The sequence below is a fragment of the Chelonia mydas genome, chromosome 6 (assembly GCF_015237465.2).
Source record: "Chelonia mydas isolate rCheMyd1 chromosome 6, rCheMyd1.pri.v2, whole genome shotgun sequence".
Classification (NCBI taxonomy): Eukaryota; Metazoa; Chordata; order Testudines; family Cheloniidae; genus Chelonia; species Chelonia mydas.
In genome coordinates, this window is record NC_051246.2 from 105,004,439 (window position 1) to 105,020,958 (window position 16,520).

The 16,520-nt window shown below is 40.0% G+C and overlaps 1 protein-coding gene across 5 annotated transcripts in view; it reads left to right on the forward strand.

Annotated features, from left to right (window-relative positions):
- Nucleotides 1–16,520, forward strand: part of PPP4R4 (protein phosphatase 4 regulatory subunit 4) — a 126,551-nt gene that overhangs the window by 98,578 nt on the left and 11,453 nt on the right. For all 5 annotated transcript variants that reach the window (XM_007063444.4, XM_037900879.2, XM_037900880.2 and 2 more), the window contains 7 exons: nucleotides 360–443; nucleotides 1,930–2,112; nucleotides 5,158–5,263; nucleotides 6,121–6,268; nucleotides 9,079–9,223; nucleotides 12,304–12,345; nucleotides 12,448–12,522. In XM_007063444.4, the coding sequence (XP_007063506.1) occupies nucleotides 360–443; nucleotides 1,930–2,112; nucleotides 5,158–5,263; nucleotides 6,121–6,268; nucleotides 9,079–9,223; nucleotides 12,304–12,345; nucleotides 12,448–12,522 (783 nt within the window). The remainder of the gene's footprint in view (nucleotides 1–359; nucleotides 444–1,929; nucleotides 2,113–5,157; nucleotides 5,264–6,120; nucleotides 6,269–9,078; nucleotides 9,224–12,303; nucleotides 12,346–12,447; nucleotides 12,523–16,520) is intronic.

The window sequence follows — 16,520 nt, forward strand, 5'->3', positions numbered from 1 at the left end:
AAAGAGTTTTAAGTTTTATCTGGCAAAAATTGTCCAAAATATATTTATTTGCTTTCATATCTGATGAAGTTCTTACTAAACTGTCTGGAAACTGCAGAGGTACACAGAAAGATATTTACATTTTAATATTTTATATTGTGAATACTTTGGTTTAAAAGATCTGATTGTAGTATGGGTCTGATCTTAGTAACATCATCAGGACAAATAATGGGACCTGATTCTCGTTTCATTTATATTGGTGTAAAAGAGTAGTAACACCACTGAAATCACTAGGGACATACCAGCATCAAACTTGTGCAAGAGAAGAATCAGGCCAAGTAAATTTATAAACATGATTAATCCAACATTTCTTTAAATAGGTATTAGATGCACTGATAAGTCACCTTCCTGAAATTCTTGAACTTATGACTACCGGAGGAGAAAACAGTGGATCAGAAAGCAAAGTAAGCAACCTGTGTTTTGTAGTCTAATTCTAAACATGAAGGAGGTTAGTACTGAAGTTGTTTCACATATGTAATGCTCATTGAAATCACTGAGAGTCTGTTTACTGAAGGATTATGGGACCAGATCCTGACTCTGACAAATCTGCAAACTGACATTTGTATTTATTTGTTTACTTATATACATATCAAGAGGGAGAGATAATTATATAGATGTAAGGCTCTTTTGCACAATGCAAACATTTTCAGTTTATACTTGCCTTCTGTCTGAATAAATAACCACAAAGTTTCCGAGTAGCAGCTGTGTTAGTCTGTATCCGTAAAAAGAAAAGGAGTACTAGTGGCACCTTAGAGACTAACAAATTCATTAGAGCATAAGCTTTCGTGAGCTACAGCTCACTTCATTGGATGCATACGGTGGAAAATATAGTGGGGAGATTTTATATACACAGAGAACATGAAACAGTGGGTGTTACCATGCAGACTGTAACAAGAGTGATCAGGAAAGGTGAGCTATTACCAGCGGGGGGTCGGGGGGAACCTTTGGTAGTGATAATCAAGGTGGGCCATTTCCAGCAGTTTACAAGAACAGTAGGAGGGGAAATAAGGGGAAATAGTTTTACTCTGTGTAATGACATATCCACTCCCAGTCTTTATTCAAGCCTAAGTTAATTGTATCCAGTTTGCAAATTAATTCCAATTCAGCAGTCTCTCGTTGGAGACTGTTTTTGAAGTTTTTTTGTTGAAGAATTACCACTTTTAGGTCTGTAATCGAGTGACCGAAGAGATTGAAGTGTTCTCCGACTGGTTTTTGAATGTTATAATTCTTGACATCTGATTTGTGTCCATTTATTCGTTTATGTAGAGACTGTCCAGTTTGGCCAATGTACATGGCAGAGGGACATTGCTGGCACATGATGGCATAAAAAGGGATCAAATTTTCAAACATAGTAGCTAAGTTGCATCTAAGTTGTGCAATTGCATCTTTATGGTTTCATAGTCAAAGTGTAGTTGCATATGTCTAATAGTAATTTGTATGCACATCTGCGTAACTTTATGTAGAACTGCCCCTTCAGACAGTTAATCCTTTTAGGAGGAGTGATGGCCTTGTGATTAGGGTACTGAACGAGTACTTGGGAGACCTGGGTTCTACTTCCAGCTCTGTAACTTACTCCCTCTGTGATCATGGACAAGTGCCTCAGTTTTCCCATCTGTAAAATGTGGATGATACTACCCTATCTCACGGGCATGCTGTGAGTACAAATTTATTAATGTAGGGAGGTGATCAGATTGTCCATTGCTGGGGGCCCATATAACAACATGATTGGATGAATGGATTTTGCATGTGCAAACACAGGCTATCATCTTAAAATAGGAACAAATCAGTCTTGTAGATTTCTAAATTAACATAATTTTTAGGCTTCAATTAATACTGTGTCATAATGACTTGAGATTTTAAATTTTTAATGTTTTTATTTTATATTTTTAGTTATTGACTGTCCCTGACTTGATTCCGGCACTAACGACTGCGGAACAGAGAGCAGCAACTTCTTTAAAATGGAGAACTCATGAGAAGTTACTACAAAAATATGCATGCCTGCCTCATATCATATCAAGTGATCAGATTTATTATCGTTTTTTGCACAGAATGTTGACAATCATTATGACAAATGTGAGCCCCAAGCTGTCTCTCTCTTCTGTTGTTTTCATATTTGTTTCTGATGCTTTAGAATGACTAATACAATATAAATAATACCTTTATGTACTATATATTTTATTTAAAATTAGTATTTATTATACTATCTTCTATAGAACAAAGTTAGATTGTTCACTAATTTTATCACATAAGAACCCCCCCTCCTCCCTCCCCACACCTTTCATAGGAAAAGTTGGACTTCATTAACATTTCAAGAAATTGTCATGTATTCTTTTCTGGATTTCCCTTCCCATGCCATTACTGATTCTCAATATGTTTTTGTGTAAATCAAAATTTTCTCGTCTGGAAAATGAATCTTTTACTTGATCCCTTAGCTTACTTTATATTACACTCTTTCTTTTGTGACATTTAATTCCATGGAATAAATTGTGCTTTAGAAAGACTGGATTGGGGCCTTGTTAAATTAATCAAGGAGAAAGAGTACTGTAAAAAGGCATTATTTTTTGTTGTTTATTTTTGGTAGCACCAATAGTGTGCTAAGTGATTTCCAGAAACAGTAGAAAGTGCAGTCCCTGTACCAAGGAGCTTAAACACAAAAAAAGGGATAGAGAGAGTAGAGAAAGTGGGTAAATTATATAAATAAATGGTCAAAGTTGATGGGCCCAATTCACCATTGCATCACTCCAGTTTTACACCAGTGATATGCCAGTGATTTCTGTGGAGTAATGCAATGGTAAATCAGGCCTCATATAGCTTATTAGCAATCATATGAGACAAAATGTAGAAAATGTGCATGACAGTTAAATGATTTTAGTTAAAACTAATATATTTTTAAAAGAAAAGGATGTGGGAGCTCTTTATTATTTTCGCACATATGAATAAAATATGAATGGTAAACTTTTTCAGTGGCATGACCTACTTCAGTGTGAATATCTGGTAACTATATAAAAAGCTGACCCATAAACAGAGGTTGTCGGAAAATGGAAAATGAATCCCTGAAATGCAAAACATATTTTTAGTTTTCACTCAACAACCAAAATATTTCAATTTGGTATGGTACTGTGCTGCTTCATGAGAGCTGTAGTTGCTTCATGCTCTCAGTCTCCCCTCCTGTCCAGGCTCCCTGGTCGGACTCCATATCCTGTTACACACCATTGTCTTCCCTCTTGGTGAGCGGAGACTGTACCTTATGGGAGTCCCAAAGCCATGATGTATCATGGGAGATGAAGTCTGACTGGGGAATTCAGCCCCAAGAGGAGAATGAGGATGTGGGGCAACTGAACTACAGCTCCCATGAGGTATTGCAGCAGCATATCCGAATCCAGATATTTTGGGTTTTGGCTGAAAGTGTTTTGGTTTTAAGAATTTTTTTTTAACAACAAAAATCAAAATTTTCTGCAGAAAACTATCACTTTTCATGACTCTTTTTTGTGGGTCTTAAAGTTAAGCATGTGCCTAAGTGCTTTACTTGAATAAGGATAGAATTAAGCAACAGCTTAAGTGCTTTGTTGGATCATGGATAAGGCTACGTTTCTGTCACAGGGGTCATGGAAGTCATGCAATCCCTGACTTCATAGAATCATAGAATATCAGGGTTGGAAGGGATCTCAGGAGGTCATCTAGTCCAACCCCCTGCTCAAAGCAGGACCAATCCCCAACTAAATCATCCCAAGCCTGACCTTGAAAACCTCTAAGGAAGGAGATTCCACCAACTCCCTAGGTAACCGATTCCAGTGCTTCACCACCCTCTTAGTACTTTGCATAGCTGAGTGAAAAAGTTTTTCCTAACATCCAACCTAACCTAAACCTCCCACACTGCAACTTGAGACCATTACTCCTTGTTCAGTCATCTGCTACCACTGAGAACAGTCTAGATCCATCCTCTTTAGAACCCCCCTTCAGGTAGTTGAAAGCAGCTATCAAATCCCCGCCCCCCCCCCCCCACCATTCTTTTCTTCTGCAGACTAAACAATCCCAGTTCCCTCAGGCTCTCCTCATAAGTTTTCCAGAGATCTCCATGACATTCTCCCAGGGGCTGCAGCACTCTGGAGCTGGCAATCAGTGGGGCCTTGACAGGGTTCCAGTGACAGGCCAACAGCAGCAACAGGTGATGGGGGTGGAGGAAGGGCTGCAAGGTTCTAGGGACAGGTGACAGACTCCTGAGGGGACCCTCCTCAGGGTTCCAGCAATGGGCGACAGCCTTGTGCAGGGGGTGGGGGACGACTTGGGCGAGTGGCGGAAGGTGTCCCATTTTCTCTTTGGGAAATATGGTCACCCTTCAGCTCCTAGCTGCCCTGGGCAGAGGGCCGCCCCTCCCCAACGCAGCTTCCAGCTGCCACAAGTGGAGGGGATCCCCACAGCTCCCAGCTACCACAGTGGCAGGGGAAACCATGGAGCCGCAGCAGTAAAAGTCACAGGTCACGGCTTCCGTGAATTTTTGTTTATTGCCCGTGACCAGTCCGTGACTTTTATTAAAAATAACCATGACAAATCTTAGCCTTAATCATGGGCCAAAATTATAGGTCTGTAAATACTACACACATCAGGAGCCCTGCAGACCCACAAAAGCTGAAATCAAAATGCAGTATACAGTAAGTTATGTTCTACATGTGCCTAGAGCACAATACAGGTTCAGTGTTAAACATTCAGACCTTTTTAAACATCTGAGTTTGTTCCTGCATTTTATGGAACTAAATGTTTTCAACCAGCTGTGCCTATAAGTTATTGTTTGGCTGTTATCAGTCTGAAAAGTGACATTGTTTGAATTAAAAAAGAGGTCTAATTAAATATTAATGGAGTCTATTTGTAAAAATACTTGATCTGAGTGGACATTAAAAAGTATTTCAACTTGAAGTGTAATATCTGTTACCCTTAGAATGAAAAAATAATGTAGAATATATTGCAAGGGGAAAAAAAGGAAAATAAAACCACATGCCAAAATATCACACTTTCAGAAGGAACCTGATGAGTTGTCTTATTTTTCTCTTGTAGTTGATAGTGTGTCCAGAAGTACCTATACATGCCTTTAGATGTTTATCTGTATTTCCTGTTTCTTTTAAGAATGTTCTCCCTGTCCAAAAAGCGGCTGCTCGAACTCTCTGTGTTTATTTACGCTATAATCGCAAACAAGAACAGAGGCATGAAGTGATTCAGAAACTGATTGAACGTAAGCAGTAATTTTTCTTGATTATTTTATGAGAAGCAAATTAATTCTGGTAAATGAAAAGGAGATGGTGCTTAGGATTGTACTCTGTAACCATATCATCAATGAAGAAACAATATTCAGAAGACATACGGGACCACCAGTTTGGTCCACAGTGTCATCAGATAAGATATGTGAATATGTACCACAGCTATGCAAAGTACTCAGCAGGAAGAGTCTATGCAGGAAATTTACCATATGCTGAAAGATCCTGTAAACCCACACTGCTGGAATTCAGTATTTTTAGCTGAAGGTGTTGTATTATACAAAGCACAGTTTTTCTTAGAAAATAGAACACTAGAGGCTGCATTTTAAAGAGTGCTGAATGATACATTATCTGAAAAATGAATAATTTATAGAGGATTTAAATAATTTAAAAGCAGCTGACAAATTTGACCTACTGATCTGTACTGTAGTTCCTCAAAAATTGCATAGAAGGATGAAAAGCCCTCATTAATGATCCTTAGTGTTTGCACAGCTCTAGCTTCATGCACCTGATATGTGGCGTGAAATGCACGAGTTTCTGTTCCATGTACCAGCTGTGTCACTTGGTAGTTCTGACGTTTCAGTGGGCTAATCAAACACAGAGGATGATAGTCTGGCCCCCATTGAAATCAGAGGCAAAACTGCACTGTCTTCAGTGGGGTCAGGATTTCAACCAGAGAGTGAATTTGAGATAGGCTGACATGCTGGGGTTTGTGACAAGTTTATTGACCCCATCACAACCATTAAAATCACTTGTAGTCTCAGGCTAATCCTTGACATGATCTATTTCATTTTTAAAACTTTACAGATAACCTTTCTGGGGTTTTATTTTCCAGAGCTGGGCCAAGGAAAAAGTTACTGGAACAGACTTCGCTTTTTAGACACCTGTGAATTCATTATGGAACTGTTTTCCAAATCATTCTTCTGTAAATACTTCTTTCTACCTGTGCTCGAGCTTACCCATGATCCAGTAGCAAATGTGAGGTATTGTACCAATTGTATGAAATTTTATATGGAAAAAACTAACCCTATTAGTTTCATGGTGTATATTAATATAATATTAAATGGCTTCTTTAAATAAGTTGAGTAACAGGGCTAAGATTTTCTGTGATAGTTGAAAAGAAAAAGAGGATTATAAAATATCCAGAAGAACATGGTATGATAGGACACAAAAGCATGTTTTTTATAACATTAAATCTTGCTTATTAATCTACTAGAGCATGTCAACATAATAGTGGTTAGAGGAGGACCATATGATATCATTTATTTGTATTTTTACAAAGACCTTTATAGGTCTATTAAAGAAATTCGATGCCTAATTCAAGACCCATTAAAATGAATGGGTGTCTCTCCCACTGAATTAATTGAACTTTGGATCAGCCCTCTGTTGATACAATATGAAGGCTAAAGTATTGACACAAATTAGAAAATGTCTAGGATAGAAAAAAATAGGAATAAATTATCAATTTTCAACATAAAAGATTCACTGTGGGGTGCCTGCAGGTTCTGTGCCTGGCTCTTTATTGTTTAATAAATTCATTAATGATCTGGAAGTGAACTGAACGGTTCAATAATGAAATTTGTGTCAGTCACAAAATTATTTAAGTTAATCAAGACGAGAAGACCGTGAGGAACCTCAGAGGGACTTAACAAAGTTAAGTGGCAGCAGAATGGCAGATAAAATGTATTGATGAGAAATACAACTTAAAAAAAAAGACACATTCTGTAATCCATTGGAATATAAAAACAAAACCTAAATATTAAACATGTGAAATAAATTCTCTTTGAATGTTGGGAATACTATTTTTTTACATTATGTATAATGTTCTACACATGTATACCTAGAGCTGTGTAAAAATTGTATTATTCTGATATATTGTATATTTGAGAAACAGTTGGTGATCATGTAAAAACACTAACTCATTTGAAAAAATACTAACTCCTAATGTATGTGCAAAAAAGGGCACAGTTAAGGTTGCACAAACAGCCTTATCTTTGGATGTCCAAACTTTAGAGTATTTCACTTTGCAACATTAATGTTCTTTTAACATAGTTTTTGCATGAGAATGGTATAGTGAAGCTAGTGGATCTTCTGTTTACTCTTACCACTAATACAAGAACAAAGGGATATTCAGTGGAATTGAAATGCAACAAATTTACCACTGATAAAAAGGAAATGCATTTTACAGAATGCATCAGTAGCCATTGTCACAAGTTATCACATGGCCAAAAGCTTAGCAGGATTCATAAAAGTGAATATGGACATTGAGAGCATCCACAGTTGTATCAGTATGCTAAAAGTAAACAATGATTTAAAACCTCATATATACTGGCATAAGTCAGCTACTAACTGGTGGGGTTAAGTAAAAACTTCCCCTATGGACATCTTATTCCATAATTTTCTGCTTGGGGTTTTTTTTTTAGCTTTCTCTCAAACATGTGGTACTGGCCATTGCCAGAGCCAGAATACTAGACTAGATTGCCCATTGACCAAATCTGATAACGGCATTTTTTATATTTCTACTCTCATATTTCAGTACGTACACAGTGGTTCAGATTCCACATTTTGTAATAATATAGTGTGCTATTTTTGTACTGATGACATTCTAGAAAATGCTTTCAGGATTGTAAATATATTAGTTTTCTATATCTGAAGAAGATCTGTTTGAAAATAAGTTTTGCTTTCTGTATTTATATTTATTTCTTTAATCAAACTGAATTTATATTACAAAATCAGAGAATCATTGAAGAAAACTGAAAAATGTTAAATTTGCTATTTTGAGAAAATGGCCTCAAAAAATTAGTTTCGTAGCTGACAAGGTACAGCTTTGTGTATATAATTTCGTTACAATAAAACTCTTTCTTTAAAGAGTTTCTGCTGGCATTTTTTACTGTGTAAAATTGAGCTTAATTATTTTAGAAAGATATTAACAGTTTCATGCAGCATAGTAAGCCATTATGGAGAGCAGTGCTGGAAAGCCTATTAAATACTTTATAGAATTTTGAATGTTCAGTGATATTGTATCAGGCAGTCACAACTTTATCATTTCAATGTCAGCACCTGCAAAACTGCTAGGAGTCAGAAGTGCAGCCACATTTCATTATCCCATCCAGAATTACCCTGAATTATTTAGAGGTTCTCCTCCCCCTCAGCCTTACCTCCACCCTGTAGGCCCTTCCTTGTGATCTCAATCTTCAGGTCAGGGAGAGTTTGTTCAGACTAAATCATCTAGCAGTGTCACAATACAGAGCACTTCCTCTGCTGCAGTAGCCTGGAAGACCAGAGAACAGGAGTAACATTTTGAAAAGTGTCTAAAGTCCCATTTTCAAAAGGGACTTAGGCTCTTAAGAGCCTAAATCTCATGGACTTTCAATGAGACTCCTAGATGCCAAAGAACCAGACACCTAAGGGAGTTCAGCACCTGCATGTTTTTGAGAATCCCACCAGGCACATATCTAGACCTTTAGGTGCCTAAATACTTTTAAAAATCTGTCCCTAAGTCACTTTTTTGAAAATAGGACTCCGGCTCTGAAGTCACTTAGGTGCCTTTGAAAATTTTACCCTGGTACTAGAAATAACTTACATTTTAAGTGTTGCTTTTCACACTCTTCAGCTTTGCTTTTCATTCTTACTTAGTCAAAGGACTTCATAAAAATCAAGTTTAGAGTTAGGCTGAAAAATAAAAGCAGATATGAAGTGGAGTGAAATTGACTACTGCTTTTATTAAACAATGGAACCAAGTATTTGCTCACTATCTGCATTAGAAGTTAAATATGAATTCCTTTTCTTACAGAATGAAGCTTTGCTATTTGTTGCCAAAAGTGAAATCTACCCTGAAGGTCCCTACGGACAAACATTTACTTCAGCAATTAGAGTTGTGTATAAGAAAACTTCTCTGTCAGGAAAAAGATAAAGATGTCTTGACTATTGTAAAACGAGTAAGTATTTTTCTGATCAAGGAACATCTCATGTTGCAGCTGTCATTGCAAATTAAAACAATTGATGTCTTTGCTCTTGAGGTTGGGATAGGAGGTCAAGGACTCTGTTATTCTTTTTGTCAGTTTGAACAATTGGAATCAGAGAAAATGTCAGATTGAAATATATTATATTCTGCTGAATTTAAGAGAAGGATATATTTTCTTGGTTTCTTAAAATACAGTTAACTGCTTGACACTGTGAGTCAGGCTTTCTTGTTTAGTGACTGCCTCAGCCTGCTCCAAGGGTAGCAGTATGAATACAGGTATGGGAAGAAAGGTTCACATTGGTAAAAATGAGTAAGAATACTTGAGATATAAATGTTTTGCTATTGTTTCTATTCTTTAGTAACAAGATGCATTTTCTTTGTGCTAGATTGTACTTATTCCCAACACAGCCACTCAGGAAAGAGGTGGGAAGTAAAAATGCCCGCTTCTCCCAGTGCAGCCAGTTTAGGACTACCTGGATTACAGTCTTTATGGATGCGTGCCAACTCTTTCCCCCTAAGAGCAAGTGGGTGGGGTATAGATTAAATATAGCTTTGCCTCCTCATATACGTCAGCCAGCAGTATAAGTAGGCTACATCCCAGAAAAGGCTGGGGGTCATCACAAATTACTCTACCTCTCCCCACCCTAGTTTAATGGGGAACCCCAAGAGGTATTGACAGTGTCTGCATTACTCTCGTGCTCTCACTTTAGCACAGCGCAGCTAACTTTAGATCATATATAAATGGCACAATTTAGCCATTCCTTTGTGAATCAGAGTGGGATTTGGTGAGAAAACAGACCTCTATGAGTATTTTCTGATTGCAGCATTAACTTCTCAGCATATCGGTTGTTATATAAGCTCATGGAGGATGGATACATCAACTATAGGTCCATCAACTTGGCTATTAGCCAAGATGGTTAGGGACACAAATCCATGCTCTGGGTTTCCCTAAACATTTAACTTCCAGAAGCTGGGACTGAACGACAGGGGATGGATTACTCAGTAGTTGCCTTGTTCTGTTCATTCCCACTGAAGTGTCTGGCACCGTCCACTGTCAGAAGACAGGATACAGACCATTGGTCTGACCCAGTATGGTCATTCTTATGTTCTAAACAATACAAAAATGTTTCTTCAGTTTTAAAAAAATCCTTACAAATGGGACCCCATTAAGGTATGTTAGCAACAAGAAGAAGGTCAGGGAAAATGTGGGACCCTTACTGAATGGGGGAGGCAACCTAGTGACAGATGATGTGGAAAAAGCTGAAGTACTCAATACTTTTTTGCCTCTGTCTTCACAGAGAAGGTCAGCTCCCAGACGGCTTCACTGGGCAGCTCTCAGTGGTGAAAGAACAGATTAAGGACTATTTAGAAAAGTTGGACATGCACAAGTCCATGGGTCTGGATGTAATGCATCCGAGGGTGCTGAGGGAGTTGGTTGATGTGACTGCAGAGCCATTGGCCATTATCTTTGAAAACTCGTGGCGATGGGGGGAGGTCCCGGACGATTGGAAAAAGGCAAATATAGTGCCCATCTTTAAAAAAGGGAAGAAGGAGAATCCGGGAAACTACAGACCAGTCAACCTCACCCTCAGTCCCTGGAACAATCATGGAGCATGTCCTCAAGGAATCCATTTTGAAATACTTGGAGGAGAGGAAAGTGATCAGGAACAGTCAACATGGATTCACCAAGGGCAAGTCATACCTGGCCAACCTGATTGCCTTCTATGATGAGATAACTGGCTCTGTGGATATGGGGAAAGCGGTGGACATGATATACTTTGACTTTAGCAAAGCTTGTGATACAGTCTCCCACAGTATTCTTACCAGCAAGTTTTAAAAAGTATGGATTGGATGAATGGACTATAAGGTGGATAGACAGCTTGCTAGATCATCAGGCTCAACGGGTAGTGATCAACGGCTCCATGTCTAGTTGGCAGCAAGTATCAAGCAGAGTGCCCCGCGGGTTGGTCCTGGGGCCGGTTTTGTTCCACATCTTCATTAGTGATCTAGATGATGGGATGGATTGCACTCTCAGCAAGTTCACGAGTGACACTAAGCTTGGGGGAGAGGTAGATATGCTGGAGGGCAGGGATAGGGTTCAGAGTGACCTAGACAAATTGGAGGATTGGGCCAAAGGAAAACTGATGAGGTTCAACAAAGACAAGTGCAGATTCCTGCACTTACAATGGAAGAATCCCATGCACTGCTACATGCTGGGGACCGACTGGCTAAGTGGCAGTTCTACAGAAAAGAACCTGGGGATTACAGTGGACAAGAAGCTGGATATGAATCAACAGTGAGCCCTTGTTGCCAAGAAGGCTAACAACATATTGGGGTGCATTAGTAGGAGCATCGCCAGCAGATCGAGGGAAGTGATTATTCCCCTCTATTCGGCACTGGTGAGGCCACATCTGGAGTATTGCTTCCAGTTTTGGGCCCCCCACTACAGAAGGATGTGGACAAATTGGAGAGAGTCCAGCAGAGGGCAACGAAAATTATTAGGGTGCTGGAGCACATGACTTGTGAGGAGAGGCTGAGGGAAATGGGCTTATTTAGTCTGCAGAAGAGAAGAGTGAGGGGAGATTTGATAGCAGCCTTCAACTACCTGAAGGGGGGTTCCAAAGAGGATGGAGCTTGGCTGTTCTCAGTGGTGGCAGATGACAGAACAAGGAGCAATGGTTTCAAATTGTAGTGGGGGAGGTCTAGGTTGGATATTAGGAAAAACTATTTCATTAGGAGGGTGGTGAAGCACTGGAATGGGTTACCAAGGGAAGTGGTGGAATTTCCATCTTTAGAGGTTTTTAAAGCCAGGCATGACAAAGCCCTGGCTGGGTGATTGAGTTGGGGATTGGTCCTGCTTTGAGCAGGGAGTTGGACTAGATAACTTCCTGAGGTGTCTTCCAGCCCTAATCTTCTATGATTCTATGAAGGTATTGAATGTCAGTATTTTAAGCTTTCCTACAATGACAAGTTTCCTTTTAAGCTTAAACTTAGCATGTTCTTGGAGTTATTGGACAGCTTAAGGTAAAAATATTATTTTAACTTTTTTTATAGACGGTGTTAGAATTGGACAGAATGGAAATCTCTGTGGATGCTGTAAGTACCTTCCAAATTTTACACTTGCGAGTGAGAGTTAAAAATGTATGGCATGATATATGATTATTTCTATTACTTTTTTTTATTTTAAACTTTAATCAGTTTCAGAAAAGGTTTTATGAAAATGATTTGTTGGATCAAGAAAAAGAAAGAGAAGAACAACTCCTGTTGGAAATGGTATGTTTTTAAATATAATATGCCTGCCACAGTTTCATAGTTTAAAGCTAAATATTTATATATGTTGTTGGGAAGGTGATTCCAGGGTATGGGTGTAGTGAAGTGTGTATTATGGAGGTGTGCTGGGGGTGACATAGTTTCCTTTTCCACTGTAAAGTAGGGTTAAATCTCTAAAAACAACATAAACCTCCCTCTAATTATTATCTATATTATACATGTCAGTTAGGAGACTGAATTTTTGGAGAAATTTCACACTTGAAAGCCTTGTAGATTAAAAATTTTTAAGCTCTTTAACAACTTTCCTTTATGAAATATTCCAAGAGACCCTCATGTTTTGGCAGACTTTTGTAATGTAATAATCTAAATACTTCAAAATTCACACTCAGCTTCAGTATGCAAAAAAGCTAATGTCATAACTTTTCTTGTGTGCCAAGAAAGCCAAAGGAGGCTGTGTATCTGCTGTAGACTTTCTCAATAAGAAAGAAGGGGTTGGAGGCAGTGACAGCTGCAGCCCAGCAGGGGGGAGGCTCAGTGTGGGTTGCATGGAGCACAAGGGGCTAGGAGGCACTCAGGAGCCGCTCAGCGTTGGAAAAGAAGGCAGATAAATGCTATTGCTTCCCTGCTGCTCTAGCTTCTAAATCTACTGTGGTTCACTGGAGCTGTAAGCCTGACAGAACTCTGCAGCTGGCACTCCCCCGGGTAGTCTACCATATCCCTGGATGCTCACACACCAGCCAGTCAGCTCTCCGTATGCCTACACTGCAATGAGGGTATGTCTATACTGCAAATAAAAACCCACAGCTGGCCCGTGGGGCTCAGGCTACAGGACTGTGTCACTTCTGTGTAGATGTTTGAGCTCAAGCTGCAGCTCAGGCTCTTGGATCCTTGCATCTCACAGGGTCATAGTGCCCTGGCTCCAGCCCAAGCACGGAAGTCTACACTGCAATTTCAACAGCCCCTTAGCCTGAGCCCCGCAAGCCTGAGTTAGCTGGCCTGGGTAAGCCGTGGGTTTTTAATTGTAATGTAGGCAGGTGCCAGTTGCTCCCTGACTTGTCTGGTGTGTGAGAGCTGAGGGCCCGATAGGTTTTGGAGGAGGATTGCCTGCTTTAACACACCTCTTGTTCACAGCAGCAGGACTCCTCTCAAACGAGCCATCACAGGTTAAATACTGACCTAGAAATACTACCTTGTCCTTCCAACACTGCTGCAGAGCCCCCATACCTGGCCCTCTTTGTTCTCTGCAGACACCACGGAGCCTCTTGTGCCGGGCACTAGCATTTCCAGCTCAAGCTCCACTCACCAACACTTTAGGCAGCCTCTCTGCCCTGCTCAACTTCCTCTGCTGATCTCAAGCTCCAGCCAGATCTGCTAGGTAGCAGGCTGTCTTGTGAGCTCAGTCAAGGGGTGAGATTGGATCAGTGCCTAGGCAGGAATGCCTAAGGGGCTTATCTGACTAATTTCTGAGCTGACTTCCCACCCCTGCTTTGACGTTCTATACTCAGTTCAGTCCTGGTGCCCACCTCTACTCAGATTTCTCGCATTTGGAACAGGGAAGTAGGAGCTGGCTTGGGCACTGGTGTTTGTGGACTGGGACTAATTCAGAATCCCCAAATTCCCCTATTATGTTTACCCTTTATAGAATTGTGACAAAGTTTCTCCTCTACCTTGGTGAGTCTTGCGCTTATTGGCAGATATGCTCGCCTTGGAGCTTCATGGCAGCCCTCAGTTTGGCTGTTTTCATGAACCCACAGTCCAGGTCAACTCCTCCTGTGTCTGACCAGGAGTTGGGAGGTTTAGGGGGAACCCGGGCCTGCCCTCTACTCCAGGTTCCAGCCCAGGGCCCTGTGGAATGCATCTGTCTAGAGTGCCTCCTGGAACAGCTGTGCAACAGCTACAACTCCCTGGGCTACTTCCCCATGGCCTCCTCCAAACACCTTCTTTATCCTCACCATAGGACCTTCCTCCTGGTGTCTGATAATGCTTGTACTCCTCAGTCCTCCCAACAGTATGCATTCTCACTCTCAGCTCCTAGCGCCTCTTGCTCCCAGCTCCTTACACATGCACCACAAACTGAAGTGAGCTCCTTTTTAAACCCCGGTGCCCTGATTAGCCTGCCTTAATTGATTCCAGCAGCTTCTTGATTGGCTGCAGGTGTTCTAATCAGCCTGTCTGTCTTAATTGTCTCCAGAAGGTTCCTGATTGTTCTGGAACCTTCCCTGTTACCTTACCCAGGGAAAAGGGACCCACTTAACCTGGGGCTAATACATCTGCCTTCCATTACTCTCCTGTAGCCATCTGGCCCCGACCCTGTCACAAGAATGCTCACGTTAGCTTGGCCTTGGCCTGGTGGGGTTATGCTGCATGCTCCTGACCGCACCTACCTCTGTCAGAGCCCCATACCCTCAACTGCCACAACCCCATAGTTGTATGTCCCTACTCGCGTCCCTGATGCACCTCTCCCCACTGAGACACCCACGCCTCCTGGTTGTCCCCTACCAGAGTCCTGCAGTGTCTTACCTGAAACACACCTTGGCAGTCCCTCACTCCCACCCCAGGCATATCCTGGCCCCTCCAGCTGGCCCCAAGGCAGAGCCTCACACTCCCCTCAAAAGCATTACATGTATCCAATTGCTCAAGCTTAATTGCCGCCTCTGAGCACGTTGGTTAGAAGTAACACATTCTACATTAGTGTAGTAAAAATATGACGTGATGGTGAAATGTCTGTCTCACTGAGGCTGGAGTTAAGTTGTGTGTTCGAGCATGATTTTGAGGAACTTGATCTGTTCGGTGTGTGGTTGCATGAGGAGTCTGAGTACATCTGGACAGTATGAACTAATCTGGTTGTTAACGGTGCATAAATTGGTGATTTCCTTGATTTCAATTATTTAGTTAATTGGAACTACACTTGAACAATCTTAACCATGATTTAATGAAGTTTTTTTGTGGGGATAGTAACTAGAATTCTAAAGAAAATCAAAAAATAGACCTTTCTACATTCCGTTGATGTGTGTATTATGAGGTGTGGTACAGGAAAGCAAAGCTAATGTTACATAGCTGGGAGGGATCATGCTTACTCTGTTTGGAAAGCACCAAGCACACTGAAGACGTTACTAGAAATAATTTGACTGAAATGATATTTCATGCATATATCTATAATTATATGTACTATCTGTTATAAAACTAGCTAATAATACAGATTTTAAAATGGGTTTACTAAAATATGAGAAATTATTACATGTGGTTCAAATACCTTTTTTTCAATAGAGGCTTATTAACTCCAGTAAATACTTTAGATGCTAATTTTAGAGAAAGCATAAAGCTTCAGAAAATACATTGGTTATATCAGTTTGGATTTAAATATTGTCCATCTATATTGATTTTGTATCTTCATACTGTCTATTAGCCAGACCTTTAAATTCTATATGTATTCTAGAATCATAGTAGCCACATTGCACAATAGATACAGCATTTCCATTTTAAACACCCAGTTTCTATGTTATAGCTTCTCCTCTTTCTGGCTAACATTTCTCTTGCTTGATCTCAGCCTACAAGATCTTTCTGAGATCATGTAATAAAAATCAAGAAGCTTTTGAGTTGTAAGAATCTGAATAAATAGTAGTTTTTATCTGTTAAGAAATTTTTCAGAGACCTTCCTGAATTCAAAAGCAGGTGTACTTTAAAGCGTCACACTTAGCTTGTGCAAAGTCATGTATGAGGAATTATTTTGTTTTGTTTTGTTTCAAGAAATGTGTTTTTAAAAGAAAACAATACATTGTCAAAAACAACATACTAAGCATAAATTCCTTACCATTTTTCATGGAGGGGAATGTTAAGACCAAATTTCCTGAGTCAACTTTACATTGTGTTACGCTACTCTTTGTTATGATCTCTACTACAGTAAAAGCACACTAGATCATTCAGAGCTTTTACTGGGTTCCAGCCGATATTCATTAGTGAACACATGACAGCGTTATTGATAGAGGGGGACTATGTTCAAA